Source organism: Physeter macrocephalus, chromosome 7, assembly GCF_002837175.3.
Source record: "Physeter macrocephalus isolate SW-GA chromosome 7, ASM283717v5, whole genome shotgun sequence".
In the NCBI taxonomy this organism is placed as follows: domain Eukaryota; kingdom Metazoa; phylum Chordata; class Mammalia; order Artiodactyla; family Physeteridae; genus Physeter; species Physeter macrocephalus.
In genome coordinates, this window is record NC_041220.1 from 36,496,672 (window position 1) to 36,514,312 (window position 17,641).

At 37.1% G+C, this 17,641-nt stretch overlaps 1 protein-coding gene across 3 annotated transcripts; it reads right to left on the minus strand.

The window, feature by feature from the left end:
• Positions 1-2,132: 2,132 nt before the first annotated feature.
• Positions 2,133-16,144, minus strand: PLRG1 (pleiotropic regulator 1). Of its 3 annotated transcripts, none has more exons than XM_028491803.2 (15): positions 16,027-16,144; positions 14,544-14,650; positions 13,365-13,507; positions 12,619-12,672; positions 11,652-11,745; positions 11,355-11,436; positions 9,685-9,786; positions 8,850-8,942; positions 6,623-6,772; positions 6,431-6,532; positions 5,832-5,934; positions 5,003-5,111; positions 3,850-3,989; positions 3,282-3,371; positions 2,133-2,613 (listed from the first exon to the last, which is right to left on the minus strand). In XM_028491803.2, the coding sequence occupies exons 1-15, from the start codon at positions 16,033-16,035 to the stop codon at positions 2,459-2,461; spliced, it is 1,533 nt and encodes a 510-aa protein (XP_028347604.1). In that variant the 5' UTR covers positions 16,036-16,144; the 3' UTR covers positions 2,133-2,458. The 3 variants fall into 3 exon arrangements, with proteins under 3 accessions (XP_028347604.1, XP_007116184.1, XP_007116185.1); XM_007116122.4 differs by having other exon boundaries at positions 3,178-3,371; XM_007116123.4 differs by lacking the exon at positions 16,027-16,144 and adding an exon at positions 14,174-14,245 and having other exon boundaries at positions 2,438-2,613; positions 3,178-3,371.
• Between the last annotated feature and the right edge of the window lie 1,497 nt (positions 16,145-17,641).

A 17,641-nucleotide genomic window follows, 5' to 3' on the forward strand; every position in this document is an offset into this window, starting at 1 on the left:
GGATTTTTTCATGCTCTTCAGAATTTGATACTTGTGTCTAACAAACATAATAGTTGAAGTTCTGCTAAGCAGGATAACAGGGGCTATCATTCTCACCACCTTGTGCTAGTAATTTCTCCTTGGCCTTTGGACTACGCTTTGGGATACTATTCACCTCTATGATTTTTCTTCTTTTAGAAGGCATATTAGAATCTCCCAGGTATGCAAGTCTAGTGGGGTTTTTTTTATTTAAGTTTACAAAATACATGCTTATAGAAAATTAAAACATTTTAGAAATATATAAAGCCAATCATGTAAGTTCTCCCATAATCCCTCTCACAAAGCCACTGATAACAATGTGGTGTTACTTCTCCAGTATTTTTTAGAGCATTAACAAGTTACTCTACCAAAAAAAAAAGCTTGCACAGCTTCCTTTTTTACATAAGGGAAAAATTTGGACATCTTATTACTCCAGAGATATTTCTTACTCTTAATGGAAACTGCATGAAGAGACCATAATCTATTATACCAGTCCCTTATTGTTAGGACATATGGGCTAGTTTTAATTAAAGACAAAGGTGAAATAAATATGCTGTGTACAGTTGTCAGATTATTCCCATTAGGCAGTTTCCTAGTAATTTCTAATGAGGAGTTAGCCAAAGATTCCAAGCATCTTCAATATACTCTGGAAAACTACCCTCCTAAAGGTTGTAACAACTACACTCCCACCTACAGCATGCAAGATGGTGTATATTTTGAAATACTTATTCAAAACTATGGTATAATTTCTTAATTTGAAACAAATTTTAAACTGATTGTTCCTGTAATTTTGTTTTCTAACTCTAGAAAGTGAAGTGTGACAAATTTTCTTGCCTGATAGGGAATCAGGATCCTAAGGACAGGGTTTGTAAAACTTGATATATGCCAGAAAGAGGCACAGGCATCAGAAACTTAAGTAACACTTTTCTATGAAGTCTTCTCAAGAGACTGCAGCCCTTGCTATAGCTTCAAATACGTCCATTGGTATCTCCACTTATTTCTCCACGGTTTGATACCTATATTGGTAACCTACTGCTTGTGGAATACAATTGAAACTCAAAACATAAGCTTTCCCTGCCACCACCAGCTGTTCTCATTCAACTGCAGCAGACAACTCTGTACTCCTGGGACACACACCTCTCACGTCTGGTCTGTCACTTCACACCTCATCTTAGAGTGCCCTTTTTCTTCTCTGACCTCTTTCAAGGCTCACTTCAAACACCGCTGACTCTTAAGAAGTCTTCCATAATCCTCCTCAGGGAAAATAAATGGGCTTTTCCTCTGTATTATCCTGGCTTCTCGCTGGTACCTCTATGACAGCATTTCTGTAATAAGCTACTAAAGCAGAAGTCTTAAAGCAGCGGTCCCCAACCTTTTTGGCACCACGGACCAGTTTCAAGGAAGACAATTTTTCCACGGACTGGGGATGGGGTCGGAGGGATAGTTTTGGGATGATTCAAGTGCATTACATTTATTTTGTACTTTATTTCTATTATTACTACATTGTAATATATAATAATTATACAAATCACCATAATGCAGAATCAGTGGGAACCCTGAGCCTGTTTTCACTTGCCACTCGCTGATAGGGTTTTGATACGAGTCTGCAAGCAGTTGATTTATTATGGTCTCTGTGCAGTCAAACCTCTCTGCTAATGATAATCTGTATTTGCAGCCGCTCCGCAGTGCTAGCATCACCCCCTCAGCTCCACCTCAGATCATCAGGCATTAGATTCTCATAGCGCGCAACCTAGATCCCTTGTACGCGTAGTTCACGGTAGAGTTCGCGCTCCTATGAGAATCTAATGCTGCCGCTGATCTGACAGGAGGTGGAGCTCAGGCGGTAACGCCAGTGATGAAGTGGCTGTAAATACACATGAAGCTTCACTCGCTTGCCCGCTGCTCACCTCCTGCTGTGCGGCCTGGTTCCTAACAGGCCATGGACCGGTTCCTAACAGGCCATGGACCGGTACCGGTCTGTGGCCCAGGGGTTGTGACCCCTGTCTTAAAAGACAGACACATCTCACCTCTCTACTTCCTGAACAGTATCTAGTGCAGAACTTTACAGAACATGCACTCGAAAACTGTCTGTGGAATAAACATACAGAAGTTAATGCTTCAAATCCTTTAATCCCAAATTATCAGTCACAGATACCAGTTTTTAAAGGATTAAAAAGAAAGACTGCTCCCCTCAAAACATGTCCTACTACAGTAAGCAGTTCTGTAAGTTAAAAAAAAAAAGTGTGTTTTAATAAAAGTGATAAATCATTCTATCTTTAGGATAGTAATGTTCAACAAACCCACATATGCTTGATATCTGCATCTTACCTCCTAGGATCTCAAACTGTTTATTTTATAAATAAAAACATGGGGAAAGGACAGTTCATTGTAAAATATGAAAAAGCAATGATTCAAGCATGTGAGTTTTTGCTTTATATTCCTAGCCAGAGCACAAATGACTGGATATTCTCATCAACACCAAGCTAAAAAAGAAACAAAAAACAAAACTGGAACCACCATGAAGACAAAGCCACATTAAAATCTCTTTCTCTTGATAATTTCTGGCTTCCAGCTGACTGGATGAGTTTCTTCTGTCTAAAAATAGAAAAGTAAGTAAGTTAAAACAAAGTATTTCTGGTCTGCTTCATATTTAATAGGTTCCTTTCTAATAAAAATAAGGCACTTATTCAAAATTTTATTACTTGGCATTATATATTTAGCAGTTCTTTAACTGCAGTTCTTTAACTTTAAGATAAGTGAATCTTAAGGATGAATGCATTCGCTACAAATTCAGTTTACGGTTTTTCATTTTAAATAAAATTGCCATTTAGACATTCTAATAACACCAAAGCTTATGATTCTAGAATTAATTTGCATAGTAATCAACTTTTTTGCTGTGATTCTTAGTGTAAGATTTTCCCAATAACTCTAATAAGGAACGTTGAGATAAAATCAAAACTATGGATTTGCTGTCATCAATGAAACCAATAAAGAAATCTATGAGCAGACACTATTCAAGATGACAAATACTTTAATATTATGAAGATTACTTTCCCTTCTGATAATTTCAGTAACTTTAAAATGAGAAAACCCTTGCAAAATTGGCATGGCTAATTTATTTTATTATACTTTACAATGTATATGAAACAGAGATCTTACCGCTGTATCATCCTCTCTGTACACTTTAATGGTTTTATCAGCTTCCGCTGTTAATAACCGACTTTCAGACTGATCAAAAGCACAAGCAAATATTCCTGACTCACTGTCCAAAGACCCAGGCTGCACTGCTGCATGAACTCTCTGGAAATTGTAGCCAGTTCTCCAGTCCCAAAGATGCATAGTGCCATTGTCAGCTTAAAGGGAAAGATATAGTTAAACCTGGTGTCCTCTCAACAATTCAGCTTGACAAATGTTTATTAAGCACCACAGTAGCAACTGCAGTCACTACTACAAAGATATATAAGATGTAGGCACTCAAGCTCCTCTTAATATCAGTTTGTCTACTTTCATTTGTACTTAATTCAGAATTTATTATAGATCTCAAAAATCACCACAAAACGACATTCAACTCCAGAACACACAACCAAACTTTAGGCGATTTCTGGCATAAACCCCTAACTTAGATTTATCAATGTGGGAACTTAAAGAGAGCTAAACTATGGAATATGCTACGTGCATTATGAATATGCATGAACACACGTGAACATTCAAACACACGTTAAAACAGGCAAGTTCTGCTATAATACTTAGGTGTGATGACTTAGAAATTTTACTCACTAAAAGAAAAAAATGACAGACTAGAACATATTTATCATAAAAATCTTATTTTACCTCCAGATACAAGCACTCCATCAGAATTTACTGTCAGTGTATTAATAATAGCATTGTGACCAGAAAGATTTTGAATGAAACTTCCATCAGGGAATTTCCACTGTTTTATGTTATCTGGAGAACCAGACGCAAATGTGTAACTGAAATAAGATAAAGAATTAATGATAAAGTAAACCAAGTTAAATACAATGGTGGATTTTTAAAAATCTGATTATGGTTGTATTTTGCATGTGTAGTCAGGATCTATGCAGTTTTAGCAAAATATTATCATCATACCAGAGATAAAAATATCAAGATATTTGTTCCAACTTAAATCAGATTTTTAAATTATTTTAAATGTATGTTAAGTCCTAGGTTGAAGTTTTATTTTCCTCTCATTTCCCCGATGCTCTACACTAAGCTAAAGCAATAAACATACAAACCCCTAAACTCACATAAAGGGCAAGGGGTGATGTAACTATTTTCAAGAAAGCAAGAGAGAAAGCCACAGAGAGAGGAGAGAGAGACAGAACAAGAAGAAAGGGAAAAAACGAAAGAAATAGAGGCGAGAGGAAGAGAGAAAGGAAGAGGGAGGAATAAAGGGAATGAGGAAGACAGGGAAAGGGAGGAAGGACAAGAGTGAAAATAAAGGGAAGGGAGAGTGTGAAAGAGAGGAGGAGAGGCAAGATATGACTGTGACCAGGAAAGTGCCAGGTGATACAGTTTCATAGACAACAGGTTGTGATATTATGCTCCATCTCTCGGGATACTCTGACTATAATGCTCATGATTACTACTATTTTTTCCTATTATATTAACTTCCTCCTTAAGAATTAACTGTTCTATGTATAGCTCAGTGTCTAATAATATTTATGTCCAAAACATTAAATATAGCTACTATTAGCTTCGATTATGACATGCAACTTTTAACCATGATTTATTCGTATTATCTCGTTTGACATCATTTTCACCATGTAGAAAGCTTTCCTTGTCTTATAGAGGCCATGAAGCAAAATACTACACAAGGAAAATAAAAGAAATGCATGTTCATATGTGGCACAGGTACAAAAATGACAGTAGCTAAATGACTACCAAAGTAGTATTCATGTGGATATTTCTGTATTATACTTAGAACTGAAGAGAGAAGAGAAGCTACTTAGGAAAACACACTTACTGTCTTGGATGTAAAACCACAGCCCTGACTGATTTTTTGTGATTTGTTAATGTGACTCTTGTTTTTCCAGCCACCAAATCCCATAATCGTATTGTAGTGTCATGGCTTCCTGTAAGGAGAATACACACACATCCCCAAGATACAGATCAGAAAAAAAGAATGTGAGAGTTAAATATAATAAAATTGGAAGCATTCCTCCACAGACATATATATATATGAAATAAAAGTCATATTAACCCTTGCCTAATTGTTTTCTGTAGTTCCAAAATATTTGGTTGATTTTAAGTTTAATTCTTAAAAGAATGTAATAAACGCTTGTTGCACTGTCATCTGAATAACTAAAACAAATGTGAATAACAAATAAAACAAATACATGATGTCACCCCCTAGTGGAGAGGAAGGAAAAAACTCTAATAATCATTTAGTTAATAAAACACACGGGAAGGAATTATTTTCTAGTCTTGAAGATTCAATGTTATTAACCATATTTTAAGCAAAACAAGACTCAAACCAGCTCTAAAAGTCTGAGAGTATTTTGTCTTCTAACTTTAATTTCCTAGACCGGTAATTTTGATATTATAAAACAATGCTTAGTTGTATCTAATAGCACTATTTTCTAGTCAGACATTACCTGATACAAAGATTCTATGATATGTAAAAAGTATGAGATAAAAGCAATGGGATGAAATGTTACCACAAAAATTTTCAAGTGCACACAGAAACACTGTATATACAACACAAAGCAAGAGTCATAGTAAATATGAAAAGTATATAATCATAATGCACTCTGATATGAATATACTGTAAACTTGAAAAGCATCGATCATACCAGTAATAATTTGTGGTTCTGCAGCTTGACACCTCACTGTAGCCACCGCATTAGTATGTCCAGATAACGTGTGTACACTGGCTTTAGTTCTCACATCCCAAATCTATCAAAACGCAACAGACATACCATCAAAGAGAACAGGTATTCATATTTCAAGCAGGTAACTAGATCAATGCAAGCCTGGGAATCTACTCGACAACTCTGTGTGCCTGCCTTGAATATAATGAAGAAAGTGAGTAAATGAAATAATCACCTGTAAGCTGGCTGGGGAATGTAGATAGGAGGCAGCCAATGGGGAAAAAGCTACAAGATCAGGGGACCTACTGACTAGAATGGATATAATGGGGCTACTGAATGAAACAGCTAATGGACCACAGCTGTGGTGATAGACTGGCATGTGAGAGGTCACATGTCAGGATCGGGGCCTCCCAATTATAGACATAGTGGGGCCAAAGAACTCAGAAGATGAAGACTAGGTAGAGCACTGATGGGTCAAGGCAACTATCTTTAAATTCTCTATCAAAAAATACATGACTTTAGGACCAAATGAGCATACTGTAAGATGCAATATATGTACAGATCAGCTCTATTCCACTTACCCGTGCAGTTGAGTCTCGGCTACAGGTCACCAGCACATCAATTGTTGGGTGCAGATCTAAACCATACACTGCACTCAGATGTCCATGATAGTGCCTTATAACCTAAAAAAGAAAAAAAGAAAGTTAAAATTTCTACAGTTAGGAAGATAAACAGGGGCTCATAATGTCTCCAATCCTTAACTTCATGCTCACCTTATTATACTCAAGATCCCAGCATTTGACTTGTTTGTCTTCTCCACAGGAGAACAGGTACGGGCTCCTCGTGCTCACTATCACACCACGCACTGTACTGATGTGCCCAGTTAATGACAGTTTTAACTTGCCACTAGCCAAGTCCCAGATCTGCAATCAAAAAATATTTAATTTTTCTTCTTGTTTATTATTCCAAAGCAAAGTTCTGGAAACTTGATGTTAAAATTGTCTTCAAAAAGTGAAAGATAAAAACACATAAAAATATAAGTTTGCAAAATGACCCCATCACCAAAAATAAAATCAGGCAAAAGAGAATTAAAGGGCATGATCAAACTGGGAAAATATTTGCATAGATGACAAAAAGTTAATATTCTTAACATATAAAGGATATCACTGATAGTAAAAGTATGAATACTGAGGTATTAAATTAGTCAAGGATGGCATCAACTTAAAAAAAAAAACCTAAAAGTAGCAAATAAAGGTATCAAAAACTTCAACATCACTATAAATTTTATACACAGTTTTTGAAAGATTAGATATTCACTTCTGCTTATCACGACAGTAAATATTTTTTAAAAAACACAAGCCATGTGCTGAAAAGGATCCTCTCGCATGCTGCAAGTATCAATTCACCCATTTTGGAAAATAATTTTTAACTATGGGTGTCAACTTCAAGGATGTCTGACCTTTAATACTTTTTTCTGGGAAACTATCATAACAGAACACTTTAAAATACAGAAAAAGTTTTAGGCACATATTAATTACAGCATTACTTACATTAGTGAAAAATCAGGAAACTAAAAAACTTTAATGCCTAACAAAAGGAAAATAGATTATAGAATATCTAAATAATATAATACTACGGAACCATTTAAAAAAATGTTCAGGAGAGGAATGGATTGGGAGTTTGTAATTAGCAGATGCAAACCATAATATATAGAATGAATATGTAACAAGGTCCCACTGTATAGCACAGGGAACTATATTCAATAACCTGTGATAAACCATAACGGAAAAGAATATGAGAAAGAATGTATATATATGCATAACTGAATCACTTTGCTGTACAGCAGCAATTAACATATTGTAAATCAACTATACTTAAAATAAATTTTTTAAAAAAGATGTTCAGCTTTTGACAGGAATATGCCTTTGACACAATATTAACTGAAAAAAAGCTGGAAACAAAATTACATATCAAACATGATTTTTAAAAGATACACATTTATATACACAGGAAAAAAACTCAGAAGAAAATGCAGATACACATACACAGAAATAAATGTTAAAAAGAAAATTCAAATATCTAATAGTGGTAGGATTATGTATGGGTCTATATTCTTTTCCTTTTATTTAATTAATTAATTTATTTTTGGCTGCGTTGGGTCTTCATTGCTGCATGCAGGCTTTCTCTAGTTGCAGCGAGTGGGGGCTACTCTTTGTTGTAGCACGGGGGCTTAGTTGCTCTGCGGCATGTGGGATCTTCCCGGACCAGGGCTCGAACCCAGGTCCCCTGCAATGGCAGGAGGACTGTTAACCACCACGGAAGCCCTGGGTCTATATTCTTTTATACTCCTTTACATTTTCCACATTTTTTATAGATAAGCATGCTTTAATTTTGTAACCGGAAGGAGAAAAAAATATGAAGGAATTAGTTGTAAATAGTCAGCATATACTGTTTGGAAAAAAACTGTTGCTTAAATACCACTTTTCAAACATATTTATTTGAGACTTCCTTTAAAAAAATTTATTTATTTTATTTATTTTTGGCTGAGTTGAGTCTTCATTGTTGCACGCCGGCTTTCTCTAGTTGCGGTAAGCAGGGGCTACTCTTCGTTGCGATGCGCAGGCTTCTCATTGCGGTGGCTTCTCTTGTTGCAGAGCATGGGCTCTAGGCGCATGGGCTTCAGTAGTTGTGGCTCGCGGGCTCTAGAGTGCAGGCTCAGTAGTTGTGGCACACAGACTTAGCTGCTCCGCAGCATGTGGGATCTTCCCGGACCAGGGCTCGAACCGATGTCCCCTGCATTGGCAGGCGGATTCTTAACCAATGCACCACCAGGGAAGCCCTATTTGGGACTTTTAACTGGTATAGATAATAAATTTTACTCCACACTCAGGTCTGAGAAATCAGAGAACTAGAACAGCAATTCCCACCAGAGGAAATAAAACATTAAAATTACACGGCAAACACAAAATCATGTTTACATTTTTCTTCCTTCCTTATTACCTTTATAGTTCTGTCAGCAGATCCAGTAACAAACCACTGGTTTCCAGGTTCCACAGCAATACATCGAACCCAGCCAAGATGACCACTGATCACCTGTATTTCAAAAGGTAGAATGAGCAGGCTCACTACACAGAAGCTAAAGTTTATTCAATTTCAACTCATCACACTTATGTTAAATATGATACAACTGAAAAGCACAACTACAGTGATCGAAAAAAGATGAATGGTTGGCAGGGGTGAGAAAGGTATGATTATAAGAAAACAGCACAGGGGTGTTTTTGAATCAATGGAACTTCTATTATACAGATTGTAGTAGTGGTTACCCCAATTTATATATCTATTAAGATTTATTAAATCTATACACCAAAAGAAAGTCTATTCTAAGGTATGATAATTTGTCTAGCTGTATGTTTCCTACTATTTACATTTTATTTTAGATTTGGTACGTTTTGAATCATTTCAATTTACTATAATCAAAAAGATAATTGGTAGGGCCATAGAAATGTCCTGATGTATGGATTTTCTCCTTGGCCTTCACATAGAACACCTTGAACACCTTCCTAAATTTATTTTGTCTGCTCTCCATTTAGTAGCTTCTACCAATATTTTATACCGTATTTTATACAAAATACAAGTATAGCTTCCATTTAATGAAGTCTCCTTTCCAAGGAATCTTTTAAGATACTGTCTAAGCCCCTCCCCCTCCACCCCACCTCAGATCACTCTACCAGCTCTCATATTCACTGTTTCCTCCTTATTCCATTCCTCGGCTCTTGTTTAACTGGAAAGCAGTGATCATGTTTCATGCAGTGGAATAATATACAGATTCACTCACTCTGTAGAGTTTCCACGGTGGGTGCCACTGAGGTTTCGGCATTGTAGGGGCTTTTTTAGCCATCAGTGCGGAGTTCTTGGCATTGCCACTGTCCATGACAACCTAGATATGGAACAGATTAGATTATTATTAAAGATATCTTACCTAGGGCTTCCCTGGTGGCGCAGTGGTTGAGAATCCGCCTGCCGATGCAGGGGACACGGGTTCGTGCCCCAGTCCGGGAAGATCCCACATGCCGCGGAATGGCTGGGCCTGTGAGCCATGGCCACTGAGCCTGTGCTCCGCAACGGGAGAGGCCCCAACAGTGGGAGGCCCGTGTACCACAAAAAAAAAAAAAAAAAGACTACCTAAAGTTTCATGTTATCAATTCAAAAATGGAAAGTCCAAGGGATTTATGAAATTTTCCTTAAGTAAAGAAAAAAGATATCTGAAAAATATCTGCATACCTAGAAAATGAGTCTAAGACTTCTGATCAGAACTATATTTTCCTCATGTTAATTTTAACTTTAAAAAACAAAAAATCTCAAAGAGGCAGAACCTTAACATTGAGAGCACATATCACTGTGCATGGGTTCAAAACCCAACTCTGTCCATTACTAGCTAATGACCTTGGGTATAAATTATGTAACCTCTGTGCCTCATTAGTAAAATGGAAATAACAGCAACTACCTCATACAGTTATTATGAAGACTGTAACAGAGTAGTAAATGCTAAATGTAAGCTCCCATTATTATTTAAGTAAATATATGTGGATTAATGCCATTGCTTTTGTCATATTTTAACATTATTGATTTCATACTACAAAGGAGAGACTGAAAGTTCCTTTTATTTATCTCCCACAAAAGTATTTCAATACTATCTTAAAGGGTATACTAGCTGATATAACCATCTACTGCTAGCATCCACCCATCCATCCATCCAAAAAACACTGAAGCCTGTGAAGTTACTGCCCTCAAGAAGCTTATGTTATATCCTAAGGAGGCAGAAAGCCTGGGCAGATGCTGTGAATGGAGGCTAAAGACCCTGGAAGGAGGACTACAAATTCATTCACTTCACAAAGCAACTGCATAATAAACTGAGGAAGTAAAGATTGCACTCACTTCAAGTAACAGCATAATAAAGCAAACTGCATATTTTCAGTTATTCTTTCTATAACTACTTTCACCAATAACAACAGTAGCTGCCATTTACTTACAAACAAATAATATATTTCTAAATGCTCATTTATATTAGTTGTTATAGTCTGTGAATATTATGATAATAATAGCACTCAACTCTAACCGTACAAACCAACTGAGAGTTTAATTAAAAAACACTTTCATATCTAACACGTACTAACACAAGCTTCAGAATAACCACGCTTGCATTTTTAATAGTGGGTAATAAAGAGCATCATCACATTACCTTCATCAAAATAAATGTTATGTCCAATGTGCAAGTAGACACAGAATTAACAGATGTTTAAATTATTCTGTCAATTCACTAGCAACTTAAATTTTAGGGCTATGAAATATTAGCAACTAACTCAGGCTGCTATTTACTTAAACAAGTCCAAGGAAAATGTTCATTTATTTAACATTTAAGGTAAGAATCTTGGAATAAAGGGAAATAGGCAACATGTTAAAGTTAGAAACCCACAGTGTGATGTGATTTGACACAGATAAACTTACCGCCCCTGCAGGCTGTGACCGGTCAGAAGCCCCAGGGTGTCGGTATTCACCTCCAGCAGGTGCACTACGGTTTGCATCGACCCTGAGGCAAAAGAAACACCATATTCTAAGTAATTAGTGTCTCCAGTCAGGTGTTTTGCAGGACTGACTCTCTATTTTAAGTTTTTGTAAGCACTGGTAAAGGAAAATGTCATATAATACGTAACTACAAAGAAACAAATTTAAAAATGAGAAAAAATGTGAACAGTAATCTATGCTTTCAAAATCTTTGTTATTTAGAAGTATAATATCTCCTACCTGGCTTGAGAAGTAGGTAATGCCACAGCTAAGGACTGTGCAGCTGATTCACTTGGCATTCTTTGGATCTTAGTGTCCGCTGTCAAAGCAACCCCTGTTGAAATAAAAAAAAGCAACTCCTTTTAGTATCTATCTTTGCTTCCATTTACATGCATTTACAATAAAATAGTGGAGGAAAACATAACAAAAAGATAATGGTGATTATCTCTAGGTGGTGATATTACAAAAATTTTTATTACATTTTGTAGGCCTTTTGTTTCTAATTCTTTTACAATAAATATTGCCCAACAACATATATCTCAAATTTACCTCATATATTTAACCAACCAAAACAGCTTAATATTAACACAGCCCAAGATAGTAAAGCTAAACTTCTATTATCTTGGGATATTACCTTCAAATATAAAAATTAAGCAGTTCCCCAAATACTAACAGAATGTTTCGAAGCGTAAATGCAAATTCCTACAACAAGAAGCACCAATTCATCTATACTTTGAATATGATGAATTCCATCCTCTAAAATTACTAGAACCTGGATATACTAAGCTTTTTGTCCTCCACCCTGTTATACTGGCCACTCCATTTGTGTGCTAATTCCTCTTCACATACAACACACCCAGGATATGTTTCTATCATACCTGCTTCTATACTAACACTTCTAACACTTTTATAAGCTTAGTGATATTTAGGTGTCCGATTAAACTTCCAGGTAATAAGCTTGTCTTAGCCTGGAGCAATCTTATTGTCTTTGAATTCTTAGCACAGTGCCTGAAAAAAAATAGGTGCTTAAAAATGTTTGCTGAATGAATGCATGTGGAACTTAGTTAATCATCATCTAAAAAGCTATGCTTGGATGCCTGGTTATTGAGCTTACCTTGTATTTTACAGGCAATGGGAATCATATTATTGGCTCAGTCATGTAAATATAAGTTACAATAAGACATTTTCAAATATAACAGCTACTTACCAGGTCCTGGTGGATACGGATGTGTACCTGTCACCAAATATTCAACTTCTTGTCCTATTAAAAAGAGAGAGAGAGAGAAAGAGAAAATTCATCTGTGGCAAAACTATCTTATATACAAGTATCACGTCTTTTAATGAATTAAATATTAAATTATCAACTGGATATCTCAAATTTTCCCAACTAAGCCCAAGCCTCAGAAATAAGGTAAGTTGATCATTTTTGCTTTGCCTTCTGAAGACCATGTACACAGGTAGTTCCTTGATCATTTGCTGATGTGATGTCAAGAAAGCTTGTACATTTGCTACATAGCAAAGGTGTGTAGACAGGTCATCTTATCAAGTAATAATCCACTCAGGTTTATCTTCCAAACAAATGGTTTTCCTGTGGAATCTTGGATTATCTTTATTCACTACAATTTTAGTACTTAATATCATCTTTCTAAATTATAGCCAAAACAGACAGATGAAAGAAAAATTCCCCACAGGTTAGGAATTTTTCCTTTAGTCTCCACTATGACTATCTCCATATCCTAAGAATCTCTGCATCATTATACCACTGTTTTAATTTCCTATAAGGGAAAAATCCACCAACCAATAATCTCACTTACTACTCCAATGAGGAAATCAAGCTGTTAAACAGGGTATCGCTCTAATAAGTCCTTCCAGAAGAAGCACTAATAAGACATTTCATTTTTCTATTTTTAAATTCCACATATAAATCCTGACATTTCTGACTGCCATACTCACCTTGATTGGCAGGATATTGTTTGTGTCCATATGAATCTGATGCATTCTGAGGGCCTTTCTCTTTAAGATTTTCTTTTGAAGTAGGCATATGCAACACAGGACCATACTCATTACGCAGCTTGATTGCCATTTTTCGTTTGTGACTATTTAAAAATTATAAACATAAAAATGTATCTTTGAGTACTTTAAATATATTCACCAATGTAAATATATTCACAGATAGCCAGGAAACAAGTTTTTAAGTAGCTTAAGTTTGCCTAATCATGTAGAAAAAGTTGCTATTAAGATTTTAAAGTTAAACAATATTTTTAAAAATTTCCAAGTACATTTCCACACTTTTGTTCACAATCTACCACATAGCATCCATTAAGTCAAATAATAGTTTAGTTTGTTAACCAATTATATAAAAACTTTCATGTTGATTTATCAAAGGTCTGATTTTAAAATATGTAGAAACTAATATATCCTTTAAAAAACCTCAAAGTCAGTATACTTTCCTTCAAATGTCTAAATATAAAGATACAGTAAAAGTTTCTATAGTAACCTTTCCTGGATCTACCTAGAAAGATTAGTTCAAACTAATCCAGGTACTTAATTCAGCATTTTAGAAACAAATGCACTTATTATGCTACTTTTAAGGATAGTCCACTTGGTAAATTAAATATAAATGCTTGTTTGAGAAATTAGATAGATTTTAAAAGAAGGGTAAAGGACAAAGAAGGAACACTGCACATAATGCAATCCCAGACTGCAGCTGGAGATGTAGAACCAAAAATATGACACCACTCAAAAATCTTCATCATACTAACGAGAAAAGATGGGAGTAGAGGTACTGGCCAGGTACAATTTCAGCTCAGCAAGGCTCTGAGAGCAGCAGGAAGCTGAAAGCACATACAAAGTGATTGATTATAAAATATAATGCCTAAAAGGGACTCTCCTAATTATTGGGTATTTGCAAAACGCAATTAATTAATGGGACTTTTACTGTAAAAGATAAGGCCAAAAAAAAAAAAATAAAGTTAAATCAGCTTAAATTATGCCCAAACACCACTCATTACTGAATAGATATCCTATGAATTAGTATTACTCACTAATCTTTAAACCTTCCCCTCGCACTGCTCTCTTCCCCCAATACTACAAGTTGAAATATTCTAGCAATTGAAAAGGAACTATCCGTACCTCTCTTCATCCAAAGGCACAGGTTTTCCATTATCAGCCACAAACATGTCATGGGTTCTCTTCAATGACCTGAACACAAGTGTGTGCACAGAATGTTTCTGTACCTCCTAGAACAAAAGAATATAATTACATATCTAGGTACAAATTATATATACCATAACCTAAATTAAAGTCAAATTAGTTATACACTTTACATGTTTAAATATGTAAAAAGCTTTGTACCACTCACTACAGCTATCTGTAGCAAGCTATAGGAGTCAAGTTCAGAGAAGAGGAAGAAGCTCCTCTTGGGCCAGAGCCCCAGGTATACCAGCTGAGTGATGCCTGAGATTAGTCATTTACTCAATAAATATTTACTGAACTCCTACTAATTGAGTGGCAGGTATTGTGCTAGAAACTAACAACAGAATGACGAAAGGCAGCCACGGTCCCTGTGCTCAAGAGGAAACAGGCAAATAAAAATAAACAAAGTAACTCCACATTTTAATAAGTGCTATGAAGGAAACAAGCAGGGGGCTGAGACAGAGGACAGAAGACGACCTTAGGGTGGTAATGAAAGATCTCTCTGAGGTGGCAGCTAAGCAGAGAGGGAGTTAGCCTTGCACAAAATAGAGGTAAGAACAATCCAGGCAGAGAGAAAAGGCCATGTAAATACAAAGGCGTTCGGTAACCGAAATAATGCCAGAACCTGCAGTACAGCTGTGATGTGTATGTTCGGTGAGAGGGTGGGTTCATGATGCAAGATGAGGTTGTAAGGACAGACAAGGTCCAGATAAAGTTTTTTTTATACCATTGCAACGGTCTGCATTTTGGCTCTAGATACACAGGGCCACTAAAGGGTCTTCAGCTGAAACATCCTACGTTTTAAACTGATCAATTTACTGGGGGTGGGGGAGGGGTGACAGAAACAGAAGCAAGGAGACCACCTAAGAGCTAATGCATCAGAGCTGGTGGAAGATGATGTGGTCTGAATTCAGGCGATGGCAGTGGGTCTGGACAAGAGTCAAGAATTCTGAGATAAAACGAACAAGGCTTGCTAATAGTTGTTCAAGCTAGAGGAAAATGCAAAAATTCAAGAATGGCAGGTTTTCCCGGGGAAGAGCTTTAGTAAGACAAAAAGTGAAGACCGCCAGTTTTTTTAAGACACAGAATCACCGACTCGACCCAGCAGGCAGCGAGTACCACTGGTCGAACATCGACAAAAACCCCCCCTCAGGGGACAGTGTCCAGCTCAAATGCCCAAGGGCCAAATGAAAACTGGAGGAATTATCTCAGGCTTCCCGCCCAGACAGAACCTCCAACTTGTGCTCTCATCCGGCTTCTCTGCCTCCCTAAAAACCTTGACTACCCGGCCTCGGCCAAACAGCCTCACCTCGCAGCCGCTACTCTCCCCTGACTGCCAGCACCCTCGATCCCCCACGCCCGCCGCCAAAGAAAAATAATCCAGAACAGATGGCCCCTGGGCACCCAAGTGTCACTTTACCTCGACCATGACGCCGCGGTCTACCCAGTCGCTCCGGCAAGGAAGAAACACTAACCAACAGGACGGAAATCGCCGCCACAGCTACTCAGCCCCTTCCGGAATCGGGCGTCCTGGCGCCGGATGTGACGTAAGACTCCGCGCACGCGCGCTGGTGCCCGAGGCAGTCTAGGGCCAAAGGCCGGGCCTTTCTCCTCGGGGGCCGCCTGTGGGGCGGAGCTTCAGGAATGCGGGGCGGAAGCTACCGGAATCGCGGGAGTAAAGGATTTACTCGCTTCTGCAGAAATCTTGAGATAGTATCGTTTTCTGCCTTACTCTCAGCCTTAAATATTTTGGTTTAGGGCTGTGGTTGTTTGCACTCTGTTCTCTGGAATCTTAATGCTTTTTTTTTCAGGCAACCTGAGCAATCAGTTCTAGGGAAGGTCCGGAGAGAGCGCTAAGGCTGTTACCTCTCCTTGCCTTCTTCGGGGGTCGCCTCCGTAATTTTTGTCGCCTGATTCCGATACTTGACTCAGTTTGGCTGGAAGCATTTAGAAGTCTTTGTAGTCTTGGTGCCTAAAAACAATTCCACTTACACTGTGCATTAAACACTTGTTGAGTGAATATTGCGGAATGGTTTCAATTTGAGAAATTTTGCAAAAGATTTTGGCTTTAACAGCATATGGCAAAATCTGAAACTTATATTTTCCGCCAGCATAGTCTTTTTCTTTTTTTTTCAATATCCCAACAATGGCATAACTGTTGGCCATTACCTCGTTGTCTGATGATGAATGTGGCTTCAACAATGCCAGGGTACAGTTTGTCAAAGCTGGTGGAGGAAAAACACAACTGAAGACTTTAGCCATTTTTGTGTCTATACAGACTGGTGCCAAAGGATTAGCATTTTGTTTTATACCCAGGTAAAATCTGCAGTTTGTGATCAGTCGTGCCTATTTTTCCACATAAGAAGGAAAATTGATGGAACTGAACATTTGCAAACTTGAATAGACAAGCATTTTACTGGCTCTGCTTGTTCTTTGACCATAGTCAGTTTCCACAGATCTTGTCACCAGAGCATGTTGTGTATACTTTGAGAGGGAGAAAAATCTATCAAAAGTATAGCAATGTGAATTGATCATCTCATTTAGGAATTAATTTTTAATTCATTACAAAAATTAAGGCCATCCTTCTCTTTGAAAATACTATCATCTCTGAATTTGAATGTAAGTTTGGCCTTAAGAACTGATTTTCTATAGCAGTGGCCACTGATGGTAGGCCTTGCAAGGAAATGCCATAATTATAAAATATGTACTTGGGAAAATAAATCAGTATACCTTACCTATAGATAGAAATAACCACACAAAAGAACATGACCAGCAAAGGGCAATAAAATTATAGAAAGGTAAGCAAGATTCTAATATATCTATGGCAATATAGATAAAGATGTTGTACATGTATACAGTGGAATAGTACTCAGCCACTAAAAAAACAGTGCCTATGGAGAACAGTATGGAGGTTCCTTAAAAAACTACAAATAGAACTACCATACGACCCCGCAATCCCACTACTGGGCATATACCCTGAGAAAACCATAATTCAAAAAGAGTCATGCACCTTAATGTTCATAGCAGCATTATTT